Below are 23,925 nucleotides of genomic sequence, written 5' to 3'. Positions count from 1 at the left end.
ATGATCTCACTCATATGAGGAATCTAAAAAAGTAAATAAATAAAAGAAAAGAAAAAGAAAAGAATGTGGTTCCCACAAAAGTAGAGTAGAACAACGGTCACCAGAGGCCGGGAGGGGACTGGAGTTAAGAAGTGATGGACTGGGCCGGCCCGGTGGTGCACTGCTACAGTGCACTGCTTGGGAGCGCGGCGGCGCTCCCGCCCGCCGAGGGTTCGGATCCCACATACAGACCAGTTCCTGCTCACTGGCTGAGCGAGGTGCGGGTGCAGCACTGAGGGTTGCGATCTGTTGCCGAACATGAAAAAAGACAAAAAGGAAAAAAAAAAAAAAAAGAAGTGATGGACTAACGGGTACAAAACTACGCTGTCTACCCGAAGTGAACCATCGCGTAGCAGGTGCATGTATTGAAACAACACCCTGCACCCCACAAATAAGTACAAGGAGGAACCGGTGACTGAACTATGACAGCTTGTCCTTCTGGGGTGTGGTTGATGCTAGGTACATTCCTAGGCTGTGTCGACTTTCATTCAGTTTTTAACGTTCTTTTTGGTGCCGGGCACAGAGCATTACACGATGACTCTTTCCTTGTGCTATCCTGTCCTCTCTGCTGGCTTAATGGGATTACCTTATCTATTTAGGTTAGTATTTTACTGAATTCCTGATAATACTTATTCTTTTTAGCCTGAATCTGATTCTGCTACAGGTAAGTCCTAAAAAATGTTAATTTCCTTGTGGGGCACATCACTGTCTTCCCACACAGATGGCAGGCAGGCACATGGTGTCTGCATGGGCTGGTGCTAATGCGTTCCTGTAACAGACAAGGGGCTGCTGGCTTCCTGGCCCACTCTTCCCTTGTCTAGTGATCCAGAGAGGATTTACGTTTCACCACGGTCCAGGGGCTTGAGTGGGGTGTGCTGGGGCCTCCATCAGCAGCCACACGGGGGAGGAGCACTGCCCAGGCTGCAGGGCTCTGCTGCGTGACGCCACACAGCACGGCTCTGCTGCAGGCAGGTCTCTGTCCTTCTCTGGTCCTTCTACCTGGATGATGGGCCTGTGACTTGTGGGACTCTCTTGTCCATCTTGCTCCATCCTCCACTTCCCTGCTCATCTCTGCTGATCCCTCTCTCGTAGCTCGTCTTCTTTCCCTGTATCTCTCCTTTCCCCATTTTCTTATTTTTGTCTTGCATTTGGTTTTAATTCTAGGTTCTCTCCGTTTTGAGTGCCTTCCATCTGTCATCCCCAGCCTTGGCCCGTATCCTTTCTTGGAAGCCGGTGGTGTCCCTTTGGGGACGCCTCTCAGGGCCGCAGAGTTAGTGTGGGTGTCCCCTTGGAGGAATCCCCAGCCCTGCCGTTCTCCTGGGGACTTTGCCCTGTGGAGGGCCCTCGGAATCACATGGCTTCATTTCCGAGCACACCCTGAAATACTCACCCGTTTGTTTGTTTTCCTTGTGATCTTCAATCAAAGCAGTGTTCCCATCTCAAATGATCGCTTGAAGCTTGGGAGAGGACGTGTGGCCGACGCAGCCAGCCTCCGGGTTAGGCCCCTCAAGGGCAGCTTCCCCTTGCCCGTCCTCTTTTCCATCGAGGAACTGGTCGCTGTCTCCAGGGCATCAGCGTTCCCTGCACACCCAGCAGAGGCAGCTGGCTGGTAAGTTACTGGACAGAATGCTGATTTGAGCAGATGTGGGTTTTCTAAGGTTGAATTATATTAGGGAAATGGCGTGATTGGCACAGGGCCCACGGGTTTTAGGGACCACACAGGCAGGAGGCAGAGGAGAGGAAGGATCTCCCCCACTTGCATCTGGGGTGGTCTCCTGCCTCCTCCCAGTCCTCTGCTCTCTGCAAGCCCTTCTGGGCTGTGCCAGCCCCGTGGCCTTGGCCTGGGGCCGCCCTCGGTCATTTCTCCTGGTCAATCTGATTCCAAGGGAATAAAGAAGGCAGCTTCTGGGAGGTCCGGGGCGGGCACTATGCCTTAGGCTTTGTGTTGGGCTGCTCTGTAGTCTGCAGGCCTTTGCCTGACGTCCTCCACTGGCATCAGTAGGGACACATTTTAGATCAATTTCTCCTCAACCTGTGTTCTCTACTGACAAGTCCAGACTCTTCGGAGGAGGTGGAAGTGTCTCCCTGTGCTGAGGAATCTCCATAAATGCCCGAGAAGTTATGTGAAGGTGTTCGCTGGGTGAACCCACGGGGCTGATGAAGTCTTGGCTCGTCTCCAGAGCAGGACAAACCTCCTCATGTTGACTCCACTTGACAGTGGCACCCAGTATGCAGTTGAACATCAGCACAGCCAAAGCCACAACAGACACTCGTGTCATGCCTCCATGGCTCAGGAAACTAACCTCCTGAACCCGAGCCGCATCACAAGCCCTCGCCAGCTTCCGAGGGGGTTTCTGGAGCTACCAGATGTCTCAAGTCTCACAGCCATCTCCTGAACTCGAGCAGCTTGGAGTTTAGAGTTTAGGTTTATGAGTTGGAGATTCAGATAATTCAGGGTCAAGACGGGGATGCAATGGGTCATTAGCCATGTGTCTCCTACTGTCCTTCCTCCGAGAGGAAGACTCTGTCCCCATCACTGAGCGTGTGGTCCCCCATGGGAATCCGAGTCTAAATTGTGAGGACGTCCAGTGACGGCAGGGGCTCCCCCAGGAAGGTGAGTCCTGTTTCTGACTCTGTTTAGGAAACACTGATGGTCTGCGGGGCTGCTGGCAAACAGCGCGTGTTCTGACCCTGCCTGGGACAGCTCCCGCGTGAGTGCAAGCTGGTCCACAAGCCTAGGCCAAACCCTGCACTTTCACAGACTCGTCCACACTGCTGTCTTTCAGAGCAAAGCATTTCTAAAGATGGGCAGTCTCTGTCCAGACCAGGGGTCACCAAGGTCAAATCCAGCCCTGGCCTGACTTTGAAAGGCTCAAGAGCTAAGAAGGGGCTTTGCATCTTTAATAGTTAGAAAAAAATGAAAAGAATAACAACATTTTATGAGGCACATAAGTGACATGAACTGCAAGTCCAGACCCTGGTGACACTGCGCTGCAGGTGGCCACACCTGCCAGAGGATGCTGTGCCGTGTTCACACTGCAGCAACAGCGCTGCGTGACAAAGGCTGCATCGTCCAGCAGCCTGACGTATCCGCTCTCTGGTCCTTTGCAGAAAATGTTTGCCGATCCCTGGTCCAGACTAAGTACCTGGGATGGTGTGACATGCTTTAAAGACATTTCCAGAAGAAGCATAACATGGTAAGAATCCGAGCACATCAGTAGTGAGCAGGTGGAAGGGTGGAACTCCAGGAACGCGTCCCTATGAAGGGTACACTGCCTTCTGCGGTCACATGTGCTTGAAGAGGAACAGAAACAAGTATTTGGAATTATCAGGAGGCTGCATTATTACAGAGGATTTTTGGTCCCAGGAGAACAATCTGCAATCTGACAGGTGCTGCAGAGAGGCTGGGGCCCAGGACTAGCTGCAGAGTTAACCAACCTGTCACACTCCCAAGAGGCAGAGCTACAAAGCTGGCCCCTGGGGGCCACCAATCCAGAAGCCATGTGATCTCCTATTAGCAATCTGGCTTCAAAATGCTCCTTACCTCTTGCAGGCTTATGCTCCTGTCCACCCACCTCCCTGACAAGACTGCTGTGGGTGTCCAACAGTGTGACCCCTGCAGGCAGCAGCACCTTTCCCCAAACGCCCCAGCCCGTCCTCCCTGTGGTCCCGCCGTGTCCTGTGCCTGGGACACTGCTCTCACTTCCCAGCACCTGGGGCTGTGCAGTCATTCATTCCTCCTCGGGCCCTTCCTATGGGCCGCTGCGTGCCTCCCCAGCTCCGGGGCCCTCGGCACCTGGGGGCTCGCACAGCCGTGCTCAGCTCATGCTGCTGGAGATAGGACTGCCCCTCGCACCCGAGTCGCCTGCTTCCTATTCCTCAGTGGACACTTTGCTTTCTGGACATTGGCAAGCAAGTTCCATGCGTGCCGTGGGGCGGAGATGAGTTACTGCCATCTTTTCAGCTCTCTGCTTGAGTCTCTGGGGATTCGTGGTCCTGTCTGTTGGTGTGAATGGAGCTGATTCGGGTGAGATGTGTCCTAGTAATCCTGTGGAATCTGGAGTGGAGTCTCGGCATGCCCCGCCTGGGTGCTGCTCGGAATGCAGTGCAGCTCGGATGGGGACGCTGGGCCTCGCAGCACCGTGGCATTCTGCTGGGGCTGCACAGCTGTGGGGTGAAGCCGGGGGCAGAGACCTTGGTGGACAGCCATTCGGAGACCCAGAGACAGACCCTTCTTATCAAGCTGTAGAGCATAAGAATGTCTGGATTTTTCAGGTACGCAGAATTTATCTTGATCACACTAACTTGACCCAAAATGCTGTTCAAACACATTCCAAATTGGTGAAGTCCTCTACTCAAGCAAACAAAGGTGCACTTGTCCTAAATCTGAATTCTCACAACTGGGCAGTGAACAAAATACATTTGACATTTTAGTAAGGGTGCTCCTGGGTTAGAGATGGTGACACTCAGCCCCTTTGACAGAGAATGGCAGGGTCTTCTCAGCAGGACAGGTAGCTAAAATTTACAAATGCTCAGTGGAGTTCCCTGCTTCCCGCTCTTGCTTGGGCCTGCTCTTCCACAGTAGGGCCCAGTGCCCTGGGGGAGCCGTGGGCCCAGGAGCTGGGTCTAATGTCCTCGGGTCAGAGTGGACAGGAACGTTCGTGGCCTGGGTCTGCTCCCGTTCCAGGGACTGCTCCATGAGGGAGGGAGGGTGTGGGAAGGGAGAGGGCCGCACGTCACGACCTTCCACTTTCCACAGAGGACGCAGGGCTGTTTATGGCCCGGGCTCCGGGCAGGCGGCAGACGCCTTCCACCTGCAAGCACGCCTGGCCGCATGGCTGTGGCACGGGAGGAGAGGCAGGTGCACAGGCCGCTGTCTAGTGAGTTTCCACCAGGTCTGACCCGTCAGGTAAGACGACGACTTGACCCTGTCTCCGTGTTCAGGGCTGCTGCTCACGAACACGACATGTGGGCTGCAGCTCAACATCCAGCCCGGAGAGTGCATAGTGCAGGGACTCTGCTCAGTGTGTCAAGGAAGAGCCACCCAGGCACACCTGGGGAAGTCGCCTCTTGCATTGGCCACATCAGTGAGAATAAATATTAACCCTCAAGATTCACTTCTGATGTTGGATGTAAATAGATGCCATAGGGAGCAAATATTTACCTCAACTATCAAAAAAAGCCAAAAATAAACCAGTGATAGTAAACAGAGCCAAAATGATTCCCGAGGAGCGAGGCAAAGCTCGTGCAGTCAGGTTTCTCTAGTCTCAGCGTCCTGGGCTGCCACGCTCTTCTCTCGGGCAAGCTCAGCTCTAGAAGATCGCAGCACTTACCCTGAGCTCAGCAGGAGGTCTGTGTCAGTCACTTGGTTAGCTGTGTGTCATGGCATCATCTCTAGTCCTCTGGACGCACTCCCAGTGAACTGAATCTACGTTCTAGCGGTCAGGAAAGTGTCTCCTGAGAACCCTCAGGAACATCATGGACTGCTGGGGAGGGGCCGGTCCAGGTCCATGGGAACAGGTCACAGTGGAGGCCTGGTTTCTGCGAGGTTTGAAATGCCTCCGCTTATGTGTGCCAGTGATGGGAAGAGGAGCACTTTCCTGCAAGGAGATTCTGCTCCCAGAGCCTGCACTGGATGGCTGGAACCCCAACGCACAAGGCATGGGGGCAGGGCAAGTCTTGGGGTCAGACAAGGTCCGGCTGGACCTTGGTGGCCTTGGCCTGGCTGTGGACTTTGCCCCTCTGAGTCTCAGCTGCTGCATGTATATGTGGGATGAAGCCAACGATGCTCCTGTGGGCAGCTTGTGAGCACACAGGAGGTTACACAAGGAAAGCCACACCGTTGTCTGGCCCGACTGGCTTCCCCCAAGCCCTGAACTCTGCACATACAACAGCAGCTTCCCCAAATCCCCAGACACCGAGGGGGCCTAAGTGACAAGCACTCCTTACTTGAAATCCCAAAAGTATCCACTGTCATTACATACTTAATATTATGGTTAAACAACATTAGGACATAAAATATCTCAAAAGGAAAACCCCTCATCTTCTGCAGGAACAGCGTCCTCTGGGAATGCCTCTTCTCAAGTGATATTTCATTAAAAACACAAACACACACATAAACAACTAGACCACCGACGGCCGCTCTGCTGCGGCTCACATCGCCACAGAAATTATTTCAGCAGAAGAAACAAAGTGCGCAAGAAGAAACGAAACGCATCTCTCCTAAGAGCTGCTCGGGCCACGCTTGCCTGGTGCCGTGGCACGTGCTACAGCTAAAATTGCGGGCTGCAGAAACTGTTACCTGAGTTCTGAGCTTGATCATATCAGCCTCCATCTGGGAATTGGACTCGTTCAGTTCCTTGATTTCTTCATCTAACTGCTTGATTTCCTCATCGTTTTCTATACCTGTGATGGTGAAATATGAGCACGTTAGAACTAGCATATGTGAAAGTATTGGAGTCAGAGTTTCATTTGTTCTTTTTATATCTGGAATTGAGTTTACCTGGAAATATATCCTTGAATGTAAAAAAAAAAAAGTCACCTTTTGTGTGTCTTTTATCCCCTATGTCTGCCCTGTGTGCCCAACTAAGGCACCTAAGAAAACCCGCCGAGGCACACAGGAAACCCCTGGACGCGGAGGGCTGATTTTCCCTAGGATGGTTCACCACAATCTCAGGATTGGGCTCAGATGCTGGCCAGAAACCACTGTGTCCGGATGGCGATTTACCAAGCTCAGCCTGATCCGTTTCCCCTGTGTCTGTCCTCTCAGTTGGTCACCCGTCATTCTGCACATGTCCCAGGCCTGGGACTGGGCTCTTCAGGCACATCCACAAACAAGACTGCAGGACACCTGCCCTCACCACCCTAGACTCTGGGTAGGAAAATGGGCAATAGATGTGTAACCAAAATCATGATTTGTTGAGCGCTAGGGGCTTTCTCACCTTGCGACTAAAACAAAGCCATCTAATGGAAAGAGCATTACGTAGGGGCAGGGGTGCATGTTGGGAGGGTGGTCACAAAAGCATTCTCTAAATATTCAACTTTTAATGAGTAAAAAAAGTCCTCTTGTTTTGAATAACTAAAAAACACCTATCAATGACATAATTGCCAATTTGGCACCTTTGTTAGATGACGACCTCCAGCAAGGTGTGTCCCTGACTGCCCGAGTGATCCTGGCAGGGGACTGCCCAGGTGTGGCCTGAGAGGCTGCACAGATCATCCGGCAGTCCCAGCACACGGGCCCCACCCTGGAATTACAAAGGGCATTTTCAGTGCCTGTGCCCGTGGCTGGCTGTGTTTGTTGCTGGCAACATGACACTGCCAAGATCAGAGAGCTGGAGATTCCCTTGTGTTGGTGGCCATTTGGTTTCACACAATTGAGCATATGCAGGGGAAGAAGGGCAGAGGTTCTGAGAAACCAATTGCCCTTGAAATCCAGGACCTGGGATTGTCGTTCCATTGGTCCATGGCACAACAAGCAATCCTAACTCAAAACCAAAGGAGAATGCATCCAGCCCAGGCTTCCGAGGGGCTTGGGGAGCAAATCATCCTGAGACCACCCCCAAAATGCTGTTGTAGGAATTAGCTGAACAGAGCCTGGAGCGCCTCTCTGCTGAGATGTTGCAAAGATGAGAAAAAGAAAAAGTGGAGGCTTCAGTGGGATGGGGCCTCAGGTGGTGTTTTTTGCAAAATTAAAAAAAAAAAAAAAAGTTATGCCCCAAGATAAGGATCCCAACGCAGAAAAATCCTGATTTGTAAAGCAACTAAATTAGGAATCAGTGTATCATTTGACACAGATTCACCACACAATTCTGTTAGATGGCAAGCATTTGCATACACCGAGAACACCTCCCGTGTGAGCTGAGACCCATGCAGGCTGCATGCATCAACACCGCGATCCTTTAGGGCTGTCTGGGTGGATTTCCCAAGTACGTTCTGTGGATATTTCTGGACAATACCTTTTCCCATATTTCTCCAGTTTTTTAGGTTTGAACAATTTTACTTCTTTTTTTTTTGTCTTTTTTCGTGTCTGGCAACAGGATTGCAACCCTCAGTGTTGCACCCGCACCTCGCTCAGCCAGTGAGTGGGAACCGGTCTGTATGTGGGATCTGAACCCTCGACGGGAGCGCCGCCGAGCTCTCAAGCTCAGCCAGTGAGTGGGAACCGGTCTGTATGTGGGATCTGAACCCTCGACGGGAGCGCCGCCGAGCTCTCAAGCGGCGCACTGTAGCAGTGCGCCACCAGGGCGGCCCCAGGTTTGAACAATTTTAAAACTTCTCTTTTTATGGGTGTGTGTCATACTTTTTGTTGAAGGCTAAAACTATGCACACAAGAGTTCAATCACATGTTTCTAAACAGCGCAGGAAATCCTTCCCATATTCTCCCACACCCTGGGGTCTAGCTGCCTTTTGAAATTTCTCTATCCTTCTTCAGACCCAAGCTATTCTTTTTTTTTTTATTTTTTTAAAAGATGACCGGTAAGGGGATCTTAACCCTTGGCTTGGTGTTGTCAGCACCACGCTCTCCTGAGTGAGCCATGGGCCGGCCCTCCAAGCTATTCTTTTTAAAATTTATTTCTTTAATTGGCAAATAATAATTGTATGAGGGTACTTCAAAAAGTTCATAGGACTATTTGTATTACCTTTTAATTTTATTTTTCTATGAACTTTTTGAAGTTGGCTTGTATGTATCTATGGGGCACAATGTGATGTTCAGGCTGTCCTTTTGATGCCACTGTCACCATCCTAACCCTCTTGTGAATGTCTCCTGAGAAAAAACACTGCTCTCCAAGGTCCCTCTGGTCATGGCTCTTATCTCTCTGTAGTGTATGCACACATCGTGAAAGCAAACACAATCAATAAAACAACAGCAGTCTCTTCTGAAAATTAAATAAAAATTCAAATATTTAGTTACATATGGTAGCAAAAGGTAACAAGGAGCTGACACTGTCAATTTCAATGAAGAGGGTCAGGTGCCGGAGTCTCATGACAGCTGGGGCACTGGGGTGCAGCTCTCCCTGGGGGCTGTCAACTGTGGACCCTCAGGATTGTTTCATCAAGATACATGATTTCAGATAATTCTTTATGGAAAAGATGAAAAATGTTCTACCCACCTGCCTGTCCCTAATATCAAGATGGTGTGTTTCCATGGAAAGTGGATGTGTGAGATTATAAGTAGAACGATCCATTTCTGGGTGGGCAATTTGAGGCTCACTGCACTGCTACAAAACCCAGAGAACTGTGCAAAAGAATGGTGTGCGTGCAAGCTCCGGTGGGGTCACCTTAACCAGCACGTTGGAGGAACTTGATCAACGCAGCTCACAGAGAATGAAGCATTCAAAAAAATCAAGAATGCCAATGTCTTTGCCTTGGGGCTAGACTCTGGCAAATTAAAGCTGAGAAGAATGTGGATAAAGTTATAAGAGAATGTGGTCTTTCTTGAATATATGTGAAGACTTGGAGGGCCATTGCTCCTTACTCTGGATTTTTATAAAAGAGTTTCTAGCAATTATTATCTTCTATTTAACTTTCCTGCAATGCCAGCACCTGGCAGGGGACAGATCTCACACTGCCTGGAAAGATTTCCTGGTGTGTGGAGGCATTTCTGGACCTCTGTGACAAGACATGTTAGAACTCAGGGTTAGATCCTGGGTTTTGAACATGAAGACCTGGAATCTACACCCAAATCCTACTACGTAAGAGTTCCATAATGAGTAATTTTCTTAATCCCTCTAACTGTCAAACTCCTCATTGCAAAATACTGGATAATAATCATACCTATCTGATACAGTCATTGTAAGGAATAAATTAATTTATATGAAATACGTAACTGTAGTGAGCACTCACTAAATGAGAGCTAAAAATTTTTTAAGTATTAAGTATTGCAAGAGCTAGCCAGAGTACAAAAGCATTTGTGTCTACAAGTATCTCGTGTTTTGACAGAACAGTAGCACAGACTGACTTTGTCCTGCTGATCCAGTAATGGGAATTGACAAATTGTTAAAAGAAAAAGAAAAAATAATTGTATGTGGTATAGTGATTGGGCTTCCATTTTTGTTTACCATAAAAAATTAAAACAAAACAAAATTCCCCCTCACAAGACTTAATGTCACCACTGAAATTTTTGTATTATGGGTTTAAATAGTTGCCAAAGATATATATTTATGTATTTCTAGAAAATTGTATGTCATAGAGTGTTTTCAAAATATTTCCATCAAAACATTGGATTGGAATATTCAGTCTTAAAAATGTAAAATAAATGTCTACTATATAATGTCTACTATAATGGCAAATCAGACTTCATTATCCAACCAATCTGCAAGAACAAATCACATTTATGACCAAAGTCAATGTCATTTTAAATCCATATAAAATATTGACATGGGTCCCATGACAACCTTTCCTTTCTAACTTCTATTCTGGAAGAGATGGGTGGATGGGTGGAGATGTGTTTCTACCTTCAGTATTACTTCCCAAAGCTCTGCTCTGCCCTCGTGGTCAGCTGCCCCCTGCTGAGTGCCCCCTAAGAGTCTCCGACCCGTCCTGGGCTGCTCTTCTGTAAGGTGGGGAAGGTGGCTGGGGCGAGTGAGGGGAAGAACCACAGGTTATGGACAGGTTCTTGGTTCATAGGATTCTGGAGACAGTGAGGGTGTGTGGAATTGAAGGGTCTAGAAACTTAGCTCCTTAGAGCTGTCCATGTGCCTCAGGACATCCCTGTGAGCCCCCAGGGCACCTGCACCTCTGGGGAAGACCACTTAGGGTGAGGAGAACGCCAGACCTGGGGCAAAGACTCTGGTCCCCTCACTCAGCCCTCACTAGGGTGCAGCAGGCCGCGACTGGCCCCAGGAAGCTGCTCTTGGCTGGGCCTCTCTGCTGAGCCTTCGCCTTGTGGACAGCTGAGCCAGAACTAGACTTTGTACTGAAGTCTCCCAGACTGGCCTGCTCGCTCTCAGCAAGGGAACTGCCTTTACAAAGGACGGGCCTAAATAAAGAGGGTTCCTGCCGTAAGGCGGCTTCCCTGAGTCGTAAGGTGTGCCCATTAGACCCCAGACAGACAGACAAAAAAGTCCCACTTAAATGAGCATAACATGGCCCGGGCAGATTTTGATTTATTCTGGGCTTCTGGTAGCTCCTAAAAGACTGGTGCTCTGTGCTGAATGGAGACAAGCCTTCGTGCAAGCACTCAACCTCGCCAAATTTCCTCTTCTTCATAGTGAGGTAGAAATGTCAGCCCCCCTCAGGGGGCCACAAGCACGAGGTAAGTATGCGAAGCTCCTAACACAGGCTTCACGTTCCGAGCATGTGACAAAGTTAGAGCCCCTCTCCTGGCATCCTTCTTCTGTGGTAATAAAGAAAAATAAAGCGCTATCCTATGTCATTTACTCCTAAAGGCTAGAACCTTTCCCCCCCGAAAATACCCACAGTGGCACAACTTCATCTGAGGGTGCTGAGAGCCACACGGGGAACCTCTGCAGAAGTGCTCTGGAGGGGACTGTTGAGCACACCGGTGTCACGTGGCTGCTCGAGCAGAGCCAGTGCTAATCAACTGCCTGAGGTCACGCACGGGGGGGCGGGGGGGTGATAAAGGAAACAATATAATCTTGCGTGGCAAGAGATGAGGGTAAGTTTTTGCTAAACCTAAAAACACAAACCATAGAAAAATATTTTAGAGCCAGAGGGAGCTTCAAGGACATTTAGAATAACTCGCCTCCCTTTCAGGTAAATGCTCGAGAGAAAAAGCTAAAGTCTAAGGTCAGGCTCTAACTTGCCCAAGTCAGCCTTGGCCCCTGTTCGGTGTTTCTGTGCTCCTGACTTCTTGGGCCAGGCTTAGAGGGAAGCTTCTGGGTATCTTTGAGAGGTGTGAAGTTGTAAACGTGACCTCGGCTAACGATTTATACTCAAAACATTCAGGAAAGAGAGACAGGGAGAGAGAGATCCTCTTTTCCGCATCTATAGTTAGGCAACGTCAAAACCAAAATCTTCTGATTTTGAAGGAAGGTGCCATCTCAGCTGGAAGTGGCATACTGTGCTTCCGTCCCCTGAGGTGCAGCGGGAAAGTCCCCAGGCCTGAGTTAGCCACACAGACAGCGAAGCAGCCTAATCATGCCCACTGCACTGTGGGGTTTAGCGGGAAGGATCTCTGGTCTCGGCACAGATGGCGTCGAGATACACGAGATACAGTAGCCTCGGCAGCCTGGCCGCAGCCCGGGCTCGGGCTTAGGAAGACCAGTTGGGCTGACATCTGCCCCTCTCTCGGAGTGACCTGGGCTGCTGCCTCCTCATGTGTGGACACGTGTGTGTGAGCACCCGCAGCACAAAGAAACGTTCCCGTGCTAAAACTCAGGGCTATGCAGACAGAGCGTTCAGCGACTGGGACCAAGCACACAAAATATGGCTGACGGCTGCCCAGCAGCAGGTAGGAGTGGGGCCGCAGGTGGCCGGTTGACGTGTAGCGCCCGTGCGTGAGCTGGTGCCCACCAGGAGAGAGCTGGCTGCTGGTCCTCCAGTTATCGTCACGGGCAACCCTCCTTGGTGGGTGAGGCAGCACTTGCTTTTCCTGACCCACGACCCGCGTCCAGTAGGTACGGGAGAGGGGTTCTGAGTGTCCAGTGCCCTTCATGCTAACTCAGGCCCGCTGGCAGGGAGAGGGCGGTTGGATGCTCGGGAGCCTCCTCTAGGTTCTGCAGATCTGCTCTCAGTTTTCTTTTCTCTTTGCCTTTCTGAACCGGCCCCCAGCTCACTGCTGTTTCCCTCATTAATGAGTAACAGGTGAACACAGACTCAGATCAACTCGTCTGAGGACTTATGCTTCAAGACCGGGTTGTGTGGAGCTGAAATGCCACGCTAAGTACTTTAGAAGTGCATGGTGTGTGGACGTTGCTCACTAAACGTTTTTTTTTTCTGGCCATGAACACGGCTCCTTAAGGACAAAGAGACAAGGGACGTTGCTGTCCTGGTATCTCAAAGCTGGGTTTTGTACACTGGCCATTCGGGACTGCAGGGAGGGATTGCACAGGTGGAGCAGAGAACTTGTAGAAGGCAGGGGTTGTCTGTACTTGACTTCCATTTCCCAGCACCTAAGCACCTAAGCCTGTGTTGGACAGACGTGAGCTGGTGAGGCAGGTGCCGGCTCACAGGAATCCAAGACTCTGGGAACGGATGTCATGAATCTGATTGTTTTTCTGGTAAATGTTGGGCCACATGTTGAGGAATATTTTGTGCCTGCCACTAGCAGAGCAAAATGCTCCTGCAGGCAGACACAGGCTGAGCCAGACAGTACTCATGACTTCAGACAAACACCTAAGTTTCAGAGGGAAGACCCAGGTTCCTGCACCTGCTCACCAGGGAATGTTCAGGCCCCAGTTCACTGTCAGTTCATTTTGGGAGGAGACGACCCTTGAGGGAAGCTTCAGTGTGGGAGGCTGAACTTCTGCTGTGAAAGGTGGCCAGCTGGCTGAATGGCCACAATTATGGTCAGTGTCATTACTCACAGGATTCCCTTTCTATAAAGTCACCCCCAACGTATATGTAGTTCTGAAACACCAATCCTAGAAAAAATACAGGGCTAGGTTACTGCTAGCCTCTGGTCAGAGCATTTTTGTCAACTAATCAATAAACAACCATGTTGTGTGTAAGCTTCCATTTAAAGACACCTCATTCAACATATATTGTGGGTTAATTAACAGTGAACTCATGGCCAAGAGCACCGTAACTCCTGCCTGAACAAGGCTCCCGGGACACACGTGTTTCCTCCACAAGGCACATCGCAGCTTCTCAGGCCTGGAGCACTGGACAGTTCTTCAACACTATGTCTGGGGGCCAGTTTAAACAGCAAAATCACCACCAACAAAAACAAAAATACAGAAAAATGTGTCACTAAAGAGACCACAAAAAGAAGCCCTGTTCACAGCATGGGCTGAAACCGAAGGCCCAGCGTGGCTTTGCCCCACCACGTCTGTGACCTGCGCACTCAGCACAGCACGTTCTCTCCAGCACGTGTCTGGGAACAACAGTGAAGTCACCGTGAACACTGATTCTGAGATCACAGGTGAGCTTCAGGAAGGAGGTAAATTCGCAAATTTGGAGTCTGGGAAACATGAGGAAGGACCGTGGGTGTTTCTGAGGGGAGCTCTGACTGCTCAGTGGAGTGTTGCCCACAGCAACGCAGAGACACTCGGAAGGAAGTGGGGTCTGGAATGGATTCAGAAAAATGAGGCACCCCATATGCTGAGAGTGACGGGGGAGGGCCGGGGAGAGGGTGCTGCCGTCTGCGGCCTGTGGCCTGAGGGGCCCCCAAGCTGCTCCATGTGGTGGCGGGGGACGCTGGGGTGAGGGCCTGCCGTGTGGAGGCAGGGTCTGGGGAGCAAACGCCTAGCGCTGCAGACCTGCGCCACTTGGGCTGTGAGTCATGAGGATGGGGAAGTCGGGGACGTGGGTTTGGGAAAGCCTGCTTTCGCCCAGGCTGACTAACTTTATAGACAGGGCCAGAGTTATTTCTGCTTCTGCTTTCTGAGAAAAGTGAGCGGTTCCGTGCAGCCGGGGGACTCAGGGTAGGCGCGGTCCTGCTGCAGGGCCATTGCTGGTGGGGGCTGCCGGGAGGGCTGGGGGGCGTGTTACCGTTGCTGGCCCGCTGCTTGATGGTCAGCATCTGCTCTCCGGACAGCTTTGCTTTCTTCATCGCGGACGTGGCTCGCGGGCATCCCGACAAGCTACAGGGAACGAGATGCGAGACGGTCGTTAATCACAGGTCTCAGCAGAGCCCCAGCCCTGCACAGAGAGTGGCCATAAGCAAAGCACACAGCGGCCTCACAGTGTCAGGCTGGTTGCCAGCAAAGGCTATCCTAAAGTGGGAGAAACGAGAAAGGCCATGTACAGTATGAGCGGTCGCGCACACACCAGGGAGAATGTGTGTGTACTGGTGTGTGTCTGTGTGTTCACGCACATGGTTTCCACTGATCACGGCAATGTGGTGTGGGTTGTCTCCAGGAAGCCCTCACTGTAGCCACAGTCAGGCCCATTTGGTGCTTAAGGTATGGGTGAGATGGAATATCATATATATATTGACATGTAATATTACATATAGAGCATACATGTGCCAAGTGACCAGCCTCATGGTGTTTCCTGAGCCAACGTGTCCTGAGCCCATTCTTTCTCACCGCCACTGTCCTTGTGGGGTATTTATTCCCACTGTGAGCCCGTGCCATCCCTCGGCGAGGCCCGTGGACCTCAGCCTGGGTCCCGTCCAGGCCACCCCACCCAGCCTGTGGAAGGGCCCAAGCTCAGAGCTGATGTCGTTCTGGGAGAGCATTCCACGGCTCCTTGAGAGCAGGGTCCAACACCCAGTCATTTCCTGGAGGCCTTCTGCATGCGGGTCCTGCCTCCCCACGGTTGTCCTTCTGTGTTTGCTCTGCCGTCCCATCCTCATCCAACTGACCTCCTGACTCTTCTTACTCAGTTGTCCCCAACACAGGCCCTTCCCACACCACAAAACCTCTGGCCCCGACCCCAGCCCACCAGGACTTGGCCTTCCTCGCAAGCCCGGGGCGCTGTGGAGTGCAGCCGCCTTCCACACAGGGTGGCTGGCCTGTTGTCTCCTCCTGCACCCACTGCCCCCAGGCGTGCTCTCTAGAATGCCAGGCACGTGCCAGCCACACCCAGGTGCCCCAGGAGGATTTGTAGGGTGCATATCTTCTCTCAAAATGCATATGATAGAAAGTGAAAAACTACTGACACCATATAATGTAATTGTTCTTCAAGATTCCGCTTTTCCAGGAAACTTTCGAGGTTTCCGCGGGGCCTCCTGTTTGCCTGGAGGAAGGAGTTTGCGATCACGTCGCTACTCTGCACAGCTCCAGCCTGCCATGCCCCTGCTGGCCTCAGGTGGCCTCTCCTGCGTTCAGACCTTTCCGCGCACGCGCAGCTCCTGCACTGCGGGGCTGTGCCTTCCTGTCCCTCTGCATCCGTGTGCTTCATCCTCGAGGGAGCAACCCTGCAGCAGAGTTATTACCTCTTTTTGCATCATCCATTCCTAACACGTTACTTAAATGTTTTCTAGCTTGGACAGTTTTGGGGGGACCAAGGCAAACGATGATTCCGCTCAGCATTACGTATGACGAAATGACATAAAATCGGAGGAACCTGGGCACAACCATTCTTGGATTAGGAGCGCAACTCCCCTTGGGGCTTCCACAGGGTGGGGCCCTGGGAGCCTTGCTCAGACGGGGAGGGGTCTTCAAGCACCCAGCACCACTTAGGACGTTTCCTTCCTCTTCCCATGCTAGAGCCAACTGTGAAGCCGACCGGGAAACAGCCTAACAGGGCGGAGGTGCTGCATGGGGATGCTGAGGAAGCTTCCAGAAAACACTTTCACATCGAAGAGCAGCAGCCAACAACAACCAAGGCTCTCGGGTGAGGAATAGATAGTTCCCGGTTCACTCCTTGAACGGGACTCCAGGGACACCCCATCACTCACTTTCTTCTCGCACTGAGTGGCAGTTCCATGAGCAGGGCCTGGGTACCATCTCTGTGCAGCTCAGGTACCCAGCATGGCATTTGGCCTCACTGCCCAGTGAGGGCCTCAGGTCCCACGTTTGTACAGTGAGAGGTAGACCAGATGGCCTTCAGGATTCTGTTCCCTGTGCTTAGAACTTTCTGTGTTGGTAGCACCTATTGTCATCCCAGAGAGGACTTGCTATAGATAGGACTGAGCACATGTGACATTGTCTTTGACTCTTTTTTGTGGGCTCCAGCTCCTGAAACCCGTGGGTCTGCTCAGAGGGTGGGTCCCACTGGGAAGTGTGCCCGTGCCAGAGGCTGCACCAGCAGCAGTGCTGGGATACCTCATTGTCCTCACCCCAAAAAGCACATTTCCTCATGACTCGATACTTTAAAAATTCAGAAAGAGAAATACCACATGTCCTCACTTACAAGTGGGAGCTAAAAAAAATTTATTAAAAGAAAGATACAACGATCACAATAATGCGTTGATCTTTCAAAAGGAGAGAACAGAACTGAGGTTCTCGGAGGTGGAGGGGTGGCTAGTGAGAAGTTGGTAAAGAACCACAAAAAATGATTGCATTGTGTAATATGAATGTACCGATTATCCTGATCTGAGCATCGCATATTGCACACAGGTATGTACAACCAATTATGTTTCAATTAAAAACTAAAAAAAAATTCCTTGTTAAGTGTATTTAAATAGTCATATATATCAGTTATCTTCTCACCGCACATTCTCCTACCATGAAAATAGAAGTTATGGGTAGTTAGTTAAGTGCATGGATAGAAAATCCTGATAGAAACTAACTCCAGCAGAAGCAAAGGGAACCAGTGTCTCCACGGGTAAATGGACTGGCGATTCTGAGAGACCTGGACACTGTTTAGAGTGCACCGCATAGACCCATGCTGGGATGCAAGAGGGGATTTGAGGAAGGTCTCACGTGGCTTCTCCTAGGCTTCAGTTAACAAAACTGCCAGCTGGGAATAACAGATAGCGGAGCCATTCACAGAGTGTGAGACTTAAGCGAGAGTCTGGAAACTAAATTAGGAAACACAGGCCCAAAGAATGATGCGTTCTGTTCAAACACGCTTGGGTTCGGTTCCTTCCATTCCGATCCAGTGACTGCATCACCAGTGTGGGTCAAATTTAGAAGTAAATCCTGCTAGCAGGCCTGGCTCAGACCTCTGGGGGAGGGTGACGGGCTTCTGGTGCGGTGCACTGCCACCTACTGGTGGCTGGCGCTGGCCTCCGTCGTGGGGCCGGCAGCCTGACGGGCGGTGGGGTCAGAGCGGCCCTGGAGAAAAGTCTGCACACCCATCTCCTGCCCAGGAAGGAGACCCAGGCCTGGTCTTGGTGCAGCAAGCGGCTAAGTTCTGAAATGAAGAGCAAGCAGGCATTACAGAAACTCTTCTCTAGTTAAGACTAATTGCTTTGGAGTTTAGATTTGGAAAGTCACAGGATCTCAGTGCTGGGAAGTTCCGGGCAGCAAATAGTTAACCGCTTGCTCCACCAGCTTCCAGACGTCTGGCACAAGGCGCCAGCAGCAGGAATTCCAGAGGAAGCTTCCAGGCAAAGCTTTTAAAGGGTTTCCAAGGGAAATCTGGGGAGGCCCTGAGATTTTTATCAGGACATCAGCCCAGAGGGGTCTTTTTTCTAGAGAACATTACAGCTGAAAATAGCTAAATAAGTAAAGCTTTTCAGGGAGGATGAAGTTAGTAAGGTGGGGTGGGGTGGGGGGAGGATTGTTCACCAGGAAGGAAAATAAGTAATTTGAGAGAAAGCAGGGGTGTGCATGTGGACAGACTTCTGTTCACTGCCCGGACCAGAGACAAAGAACCCTGGACAGTGAAAGGAATCATCTCTGACCAGCATTCCTAGGAAACCAAATTCTACACGTCCAGAGGCAAAAGCTTCCTGTACACTGAGTTTCACTATTATGATATTTTATTTATTCAACTATTCACTGTTCCACCATTACTATGATAATATTCTGACAACATAATATGTAATTTTATGAGACGTAATATACTCCGTGCATAGTATGTACATTATGCTATTTCTGTTACTGTACATTAAATATCATCTTGATAGTTAATGGACCCACATGACCAAGAGCTTTTTATTAATAAGCAAAACCTTGACGCCGTGTAACCAGCAACAGCCTCCGTGCATTGAACATCGAGAACTCACCGAGCAGCTGCTGTTTGAATTTGCTTCCTGGGACTCTGCTCCGTGGGACATGTGGGGAAGGGGCAGAAGGATGTCCTCTGAGTCCCCCCAAATTTCTCTCTCCAATTATTTATCAAATCTGTTACCATTTCAGTGTGCAGGGTGCCATTGTGTCCCCTTCTCAATCCGAGATCTGGAATTTGGAGTATCTCCGCTCAAAAATAATCTGTGCCAAACAGGGAGCCCTGGAGCCATGGGCGGAGGGAATTGTTTGCAGGACAGGTCCATTGGTGCCAGGCGGACAAATGTGCTTGGCCCAGCACCCTGTTGAGTGAATGGTAGCAAGGGCAGGACAGCAGGGAGCCGCCTTTTGATTGCCTTGAGGAGAATTAGGCTTTTGTGCACACTTGGATCCTGGCTGTTGTGTAGGACAGTGTTTGTTGGGAAGTCTTTCTCCTGCAAGGTGGAAGATTTTCCGGGGTTCTTCCACAGGCACCTTTGCAAGGACCAGGCTGTATCCAGGCCCGGCCTCTGGGTAGGCTGCCTCCCCATAGGACTCCCTGACAGGCCTGAGGGCAGAACTGGAAAGCCCTGCACCTAAGAGCCTGAGGGAGTCCTCCCCACCCCTCCTCCACCTCCCCGCACTCCAGGACAGCAGGGGCTGGCGGGCACAGATGTGGGTCCCTTTCCAATGACAAACTGGAAAGCCCTGCACCTAAGAGCCTGAGGGAGTCCTCCCCACCCCTCCTCCACCTCCCCACACTCCAGGACAGCAGGGGCTGGCGGGCACAGATGTGGGTCCCTTTCCAATGACACCAAAGTTCAGAGTCAAGCTAGGTGAGGAGGTGCTTTAAATCAGATATGAGAACAGGATGGAGTCCTAAGAGCTGAAATGCAACTATTTTAGTAATAAAAAGGTATAATCTCAAAATAAGATGTCATCAAAGGAAGTTTATACTACAGATGGAAGCAAGGGCTTGAGAGAGCTCAGCTGAGAAAGTCAAAAGAAAAATGAGACTGTCCTGTGTTTATACTGATAAACTGAGGCTCCCCAGAGGCAGGAGTGCCTTCTGCATTAGCTGCAAACTCTTGCAGCTGTGGAACTTCCTAGAGCCCACACAGGCCCTGCTTGCCTGGCTGAGGAAAGCCGCCTCCAGGGGCCTGCACGCAGGACCATGGCCGTGGGCTGCTGTGTCATCACCCGGACTCCCTCTGTTCCCCGGCTCCCTGCCCAGTGCCTGCTCTGTCCAGTGGCGGTGCCTGGCAGCCGCCTCCATGAGCAAAGGCAGAGCTTCCTCCCGCCCTGAGAGTCCACGCTGCAGCGTCAACACACTGGCAGGAAAAGGGGTCCAAGAAGAGACACTGGCAGAGCCGTCTCTGCGGGCTGTCAAGCAGCACATCTGCATGCATTCATGCAACGTATTTACTAGTGCCCTCAAGTGCAGCGATTACTGCTGGACAGAAGAAGGGTGGAGGTCATGGCATGAGCGGGAGTGGTTAACCTGTTTGTAATGCTTTGCTCAGCATGTCCCAGGTGTGTTCCCAGGCCTTGACCAACTACTCAAACAGCCCTTATGGCAGCCCTCGGGTGCAAACCCCATTACTGCCTCCTTTCACAGTGGAGACCACTGAGGTGTCCAGGCCATGCAGTCAGTAAGGGTGCAGCTGCACTAGGACCAGGCTGCCCAGCCCTTCACTTTCCATCCTGGCCCCTCTGTATTCACCTGGCAGAGACAAAGTAGCCCACCAGGGCCTGCCCTCGAGGAGCTGGTGGTCCAGAAGGGCAAAAGTCATGGGAATCCACATGTCCCATGGCGACAGGTGTGGTCTGATGGTGCAAGGTGCTCAGCAGGGGGTGAAGTCTGACGAGGGTTTAAAGACAAAGTCTTGGTTGAGGAGTGAAGAGCAAGGGAAGAGCAGGAGGAGGCATGAGCAGAATATTGAGAGTCTTGAATTTGGGTGTGACCCAGGGTGGAGGAACAGGTGGGGCTGGGGACATGGCAGGTGCTGATCATGGAAGACCTTGCTTGCCTTGCTGAGGAGATTGGATATAACTTCAAGGCAATGACAAAGGACTGGAAGAGCATGGTCTGAGAAACAGCACAGTCACATCTGCACTGTGGGAAGCTCACTGTGGTAGCAATGACAAAGGACTGGAAGAGCATGGTCTGAGAAACAGCACAGTCACATCTGCACTGTGGAAGCGGAGTCACATCTCACTGTGGTGGCGGCACAGGAGTGCTGCAGAGAGCTGGGGTGGGGGTCCAGAGGCCTTCAGAACACTGGTGGAAGAGCCAGGTGTGGGGGTATGAGAAAGGAGCCCGGGGCAGCAGCAGCCAGGGAGCAAGAGACAACCCCCATGCGAGAAGAACAGGAGGAGAAGAGCTGGGCCTGGGCCACCCACCAGATGAGCCTTCCTGCCTTTATTCTTGGCTGATAGTTTGGTTGGGTATAGAATTCTAGGGGGGAAATTGTTTTCCTAAAAGTTTTGAAGGCAGTGTCTTATTTGTTTTTAGTTTCCAGTGTTGCTGTTGAGTGTATCTCTAGAATTCATTCTCTCTCTCTCTCTCTCTCTCTCTCATCTCCCCACCCCAGGGTTGCAAAATTTCATGATGATGAGCTTCAGTGTGGTTGTCTGTGATAGTCAGTTTTATGGATCAACTTGCAGTGGCTACAGTACATACCCAGTTGTTTAATCAGGCACTCATCTAAGTGCTGCTGGGAAGGTATTTTGCAGAATGACTAGCATGCACTGTCTGCTGACTTTACATAGAGGACATTATCCTCAGTACTCAGGGTGGGCCTGACCCAATGAGTTGAAAGACCTAAGAACAGACTGAGTTTTTCCTGAGGAAGAGCATTCTGCCTGTGGACTGTACTGTCTGCTCCTGCCTCGGAGTTTCCAGCCTGCCAGCTTGCCCTACAGAGTTTGGACTTGTTTTCTTTTTTCTTTTCTTTCTTCCATTTTCTCTATTCTTTCTATCTTTTCAGAATCTCATTTAGAAACTCCTATTAGTTGGTTATGAAATCTCCTGAATTGTTTCTCTATTGTTTTTATAATATATTTTATCTTCTTTCCTCATCTCCTTATAATTTATGGGAGATTTCCTCAACTTCATATTTTAACTTTCTAAGTGGACTTTTTAATTTACTTATTTTATAAAAGAAACCTTCCTTGTTCTTTGAATTATAAATACGATGAATTTTAACATTCTTTCTGTCCTCATTGCCTGTGTGATGACAAACTGTAGACCTTAAAAAAGATTTCTTCTCTTTCCAGAAGCTTCTGTTTCCTTTAGCTTCTCCTTCACCCACCTTCCAGGTTTGTTCGTTTACTCTGGTTCTGTTGCATTATTTGGTGCTCCCCTTGCGTGGCTGGCTGTCCTCAGCTGCTCACTCACACTGCAGTGACTGTGCCCTTCTCTTGGGTCTGTTGATTCTGGGGGAGAGCCCTCGCTCTCCTGTTGGGAATGGGCTGTGAGTGGCAGAGGACACGGAGGATGAGCAGGAGCCCCTTGTTGCAGCTGGGCTCTGGGAGCCAAGGAGGGAAGAGGGAGAGGGAGGCCTCCCTGTCCACCTCTCATTCCCATTTCCAGGACAACACTCAGTGCTGTGTTGGCTGTACCTTGCAGCCCAGTCCAGAGAGACTGCTGTTGTGGTTGTGGCAGTTGTAGTTGTGATGGTGGTTGCAGTTGTGGTTGTAGTTGTGGTGGTCGTAGTTGTCATACTGATTGCAGTTGTGGTTGTGGTGGTTATGGTTGTTGTGGTTGTAGCTGTGGCAGTGGCAGCAGTTGTGGTTGTAGTGTTTGTAGTTGTGGTTGTAATTATCATAGTGATTGCATTTATGGGTGTGGTGGTTGTGGTGGTGGTTGTAGTGGTTATTCTGTGGTGGTTGCAATTGTGGTGGTGATAGTTGTGATGACTGCAGTTGTGGTTGTGGTTGTAGTTGTGGTGGTTGTAGTGGTAATGGTTGTAGCTGTGGTCATTGTGGCTGTAGTTGTGGTGGTTGTAGTTGTGGTGGTTATAGTTGTGGTTATAGTGTGGTGGTGACTGCAGTTGTAGTTGTAGTGGTTGTAGTTGTGGTGGTTGTAGTGGTTGTTGTGGTGGTTGCAGTTTTGGTGGTGATAGTTGTTGTGGTAACTGCAGTTGTGGTTGTGGTGGTTGTAGTTGTGGTGGTAGTTACAGTGATGTTTGTAGTTGTGGTGGTCGTAGTTGTCATAGTGATTGCAGTTGTGGTTCTGGTGGTTATGGTGGTGGTTGTAGTGGTTGTTTTGTGGTGGTTGTAGCTGTGGTTTTGGTTGCAGTTGTGTTTGGAGTGGCTGTAGTTGTGGTGGTTGTAGTGGTTGTTATGGTGGTTGCAGTTGTGGTGGTGATAGTTGTTGTGGTGACTGCAGTTGTGGTTGTGGTGGTTGTAGTTGTGGGAGTAGTTGCAGTGGTGGATGTTGTAGCAGTTGTAGTTATACTTGTCTTGATGCAGTGTGACTTTCAGTGTTCACACTGTGGTGCCCGGGCCAGGCCATGGGAGGCGGCCCCCAGAAGCTGCCCCAGTGGTGTGGACTCCTCCTGGGGTGGGACTCGTGCAGGCAGTCACAGAGGACAGTGAGGGGACAGGCGTTGGCAGAGTCCTGGTGGATGCGTAGTTCATTCTCCCAATTTATTTTACCACCATTTTTGCTAGAACAAGAAGCACTTGCTGACTCAAGGAACAGCTGTTAGAGGGGAAAATCAGAGCAAAGGCTTGTGATTTTCAAAGGCTTAGTTTTCTGGAGATGCTAGAGTTCTCTGGAATCCCAGAGACAGAGGAACTCAGTGCATGAGCTGTTGATTAGGAAGAATGTGTCCTGCTCACTGGAGCGCTGGTCAGTCTCAGGGAAGGAGAGGAGAGAAGAGAGGGGAGGGGAGAGCAAAGGTGTGTGGATGCTGGAAGGTCCTGAGAGGAGGCCCCAGGATGGGTCGTGTCCCAGGGAGAAATGGGTGCTGAGGGCAGGAATGCATGGTCCAGGCCACACTTGAGGGCCTCCCTGCTCCCCAGGGTGGCCCAGGGGCCCGGGGTTCTCCCTGTCATTGAGAACAGGGAATCCTTTAGGTGCCCCACCCTCCTGCCTTCCTGCCTTTGCTGCGAGGCCTACACTGGGTGAAGGGGACACGACAGAGCGACCCACGTGGCTAATGGTCTCATGGGACAAGGACACCTCGGCACAGCCTCACTTGCCCACTAA

The 23,925-nt window shown here is 50.7% G+C and overlaps 1 protein-coding gene across 2 annotated transcripts in view; it reads right to left on the bottom strand.

Annotated features, from left to right (window-relative positions):
- Window positions 1-23,925, bottom strand: part of LOC103609101 (myelin transcription factor 1-like protein) — a 62,517-nt gene that overhangs the window by 3,950 nt on the left and 34,642 nt on the right. For both annotated transcript variants that reach the window (XM_008593466.1, XM_008593465.1), the window contains exons 5-6: window positions 14,656-14,747; window positions 6,341-6,444 (exon numbers count right to left, since the gene is read on the bottom strand). In XM_008593466.1, coding sequence (XP_008591688.1) covers window positions 6,341-6,444; window positions 14,656-14,747 — 196 coding nt within the window. The remainder of the gene's footprint in view (window positions 1-6,340; window positions 6,445-14,655; window positions 14,748-23,925) is intronic.

The sequence above is a fragment of the Galeopterus variegatus genome, unplaced genomic scaffold, assembly GCF_000696425.1.
Source record: "Galeopterus variegatus unplaced genomic scaffold, G_variegatus-3.0.2 Scaffold9195, whole genome shotgun sequence".
NCBI classification, from domain to species: Eukaryota; Metazoa; Chordata; class Mammalia; order Dermoptera; family Cynocephalidae; genus Galeopterus; species Galeopterus variegatus.
This window is presented reverse-complemented; position numbering and strand designations above follow the sequence as displayed.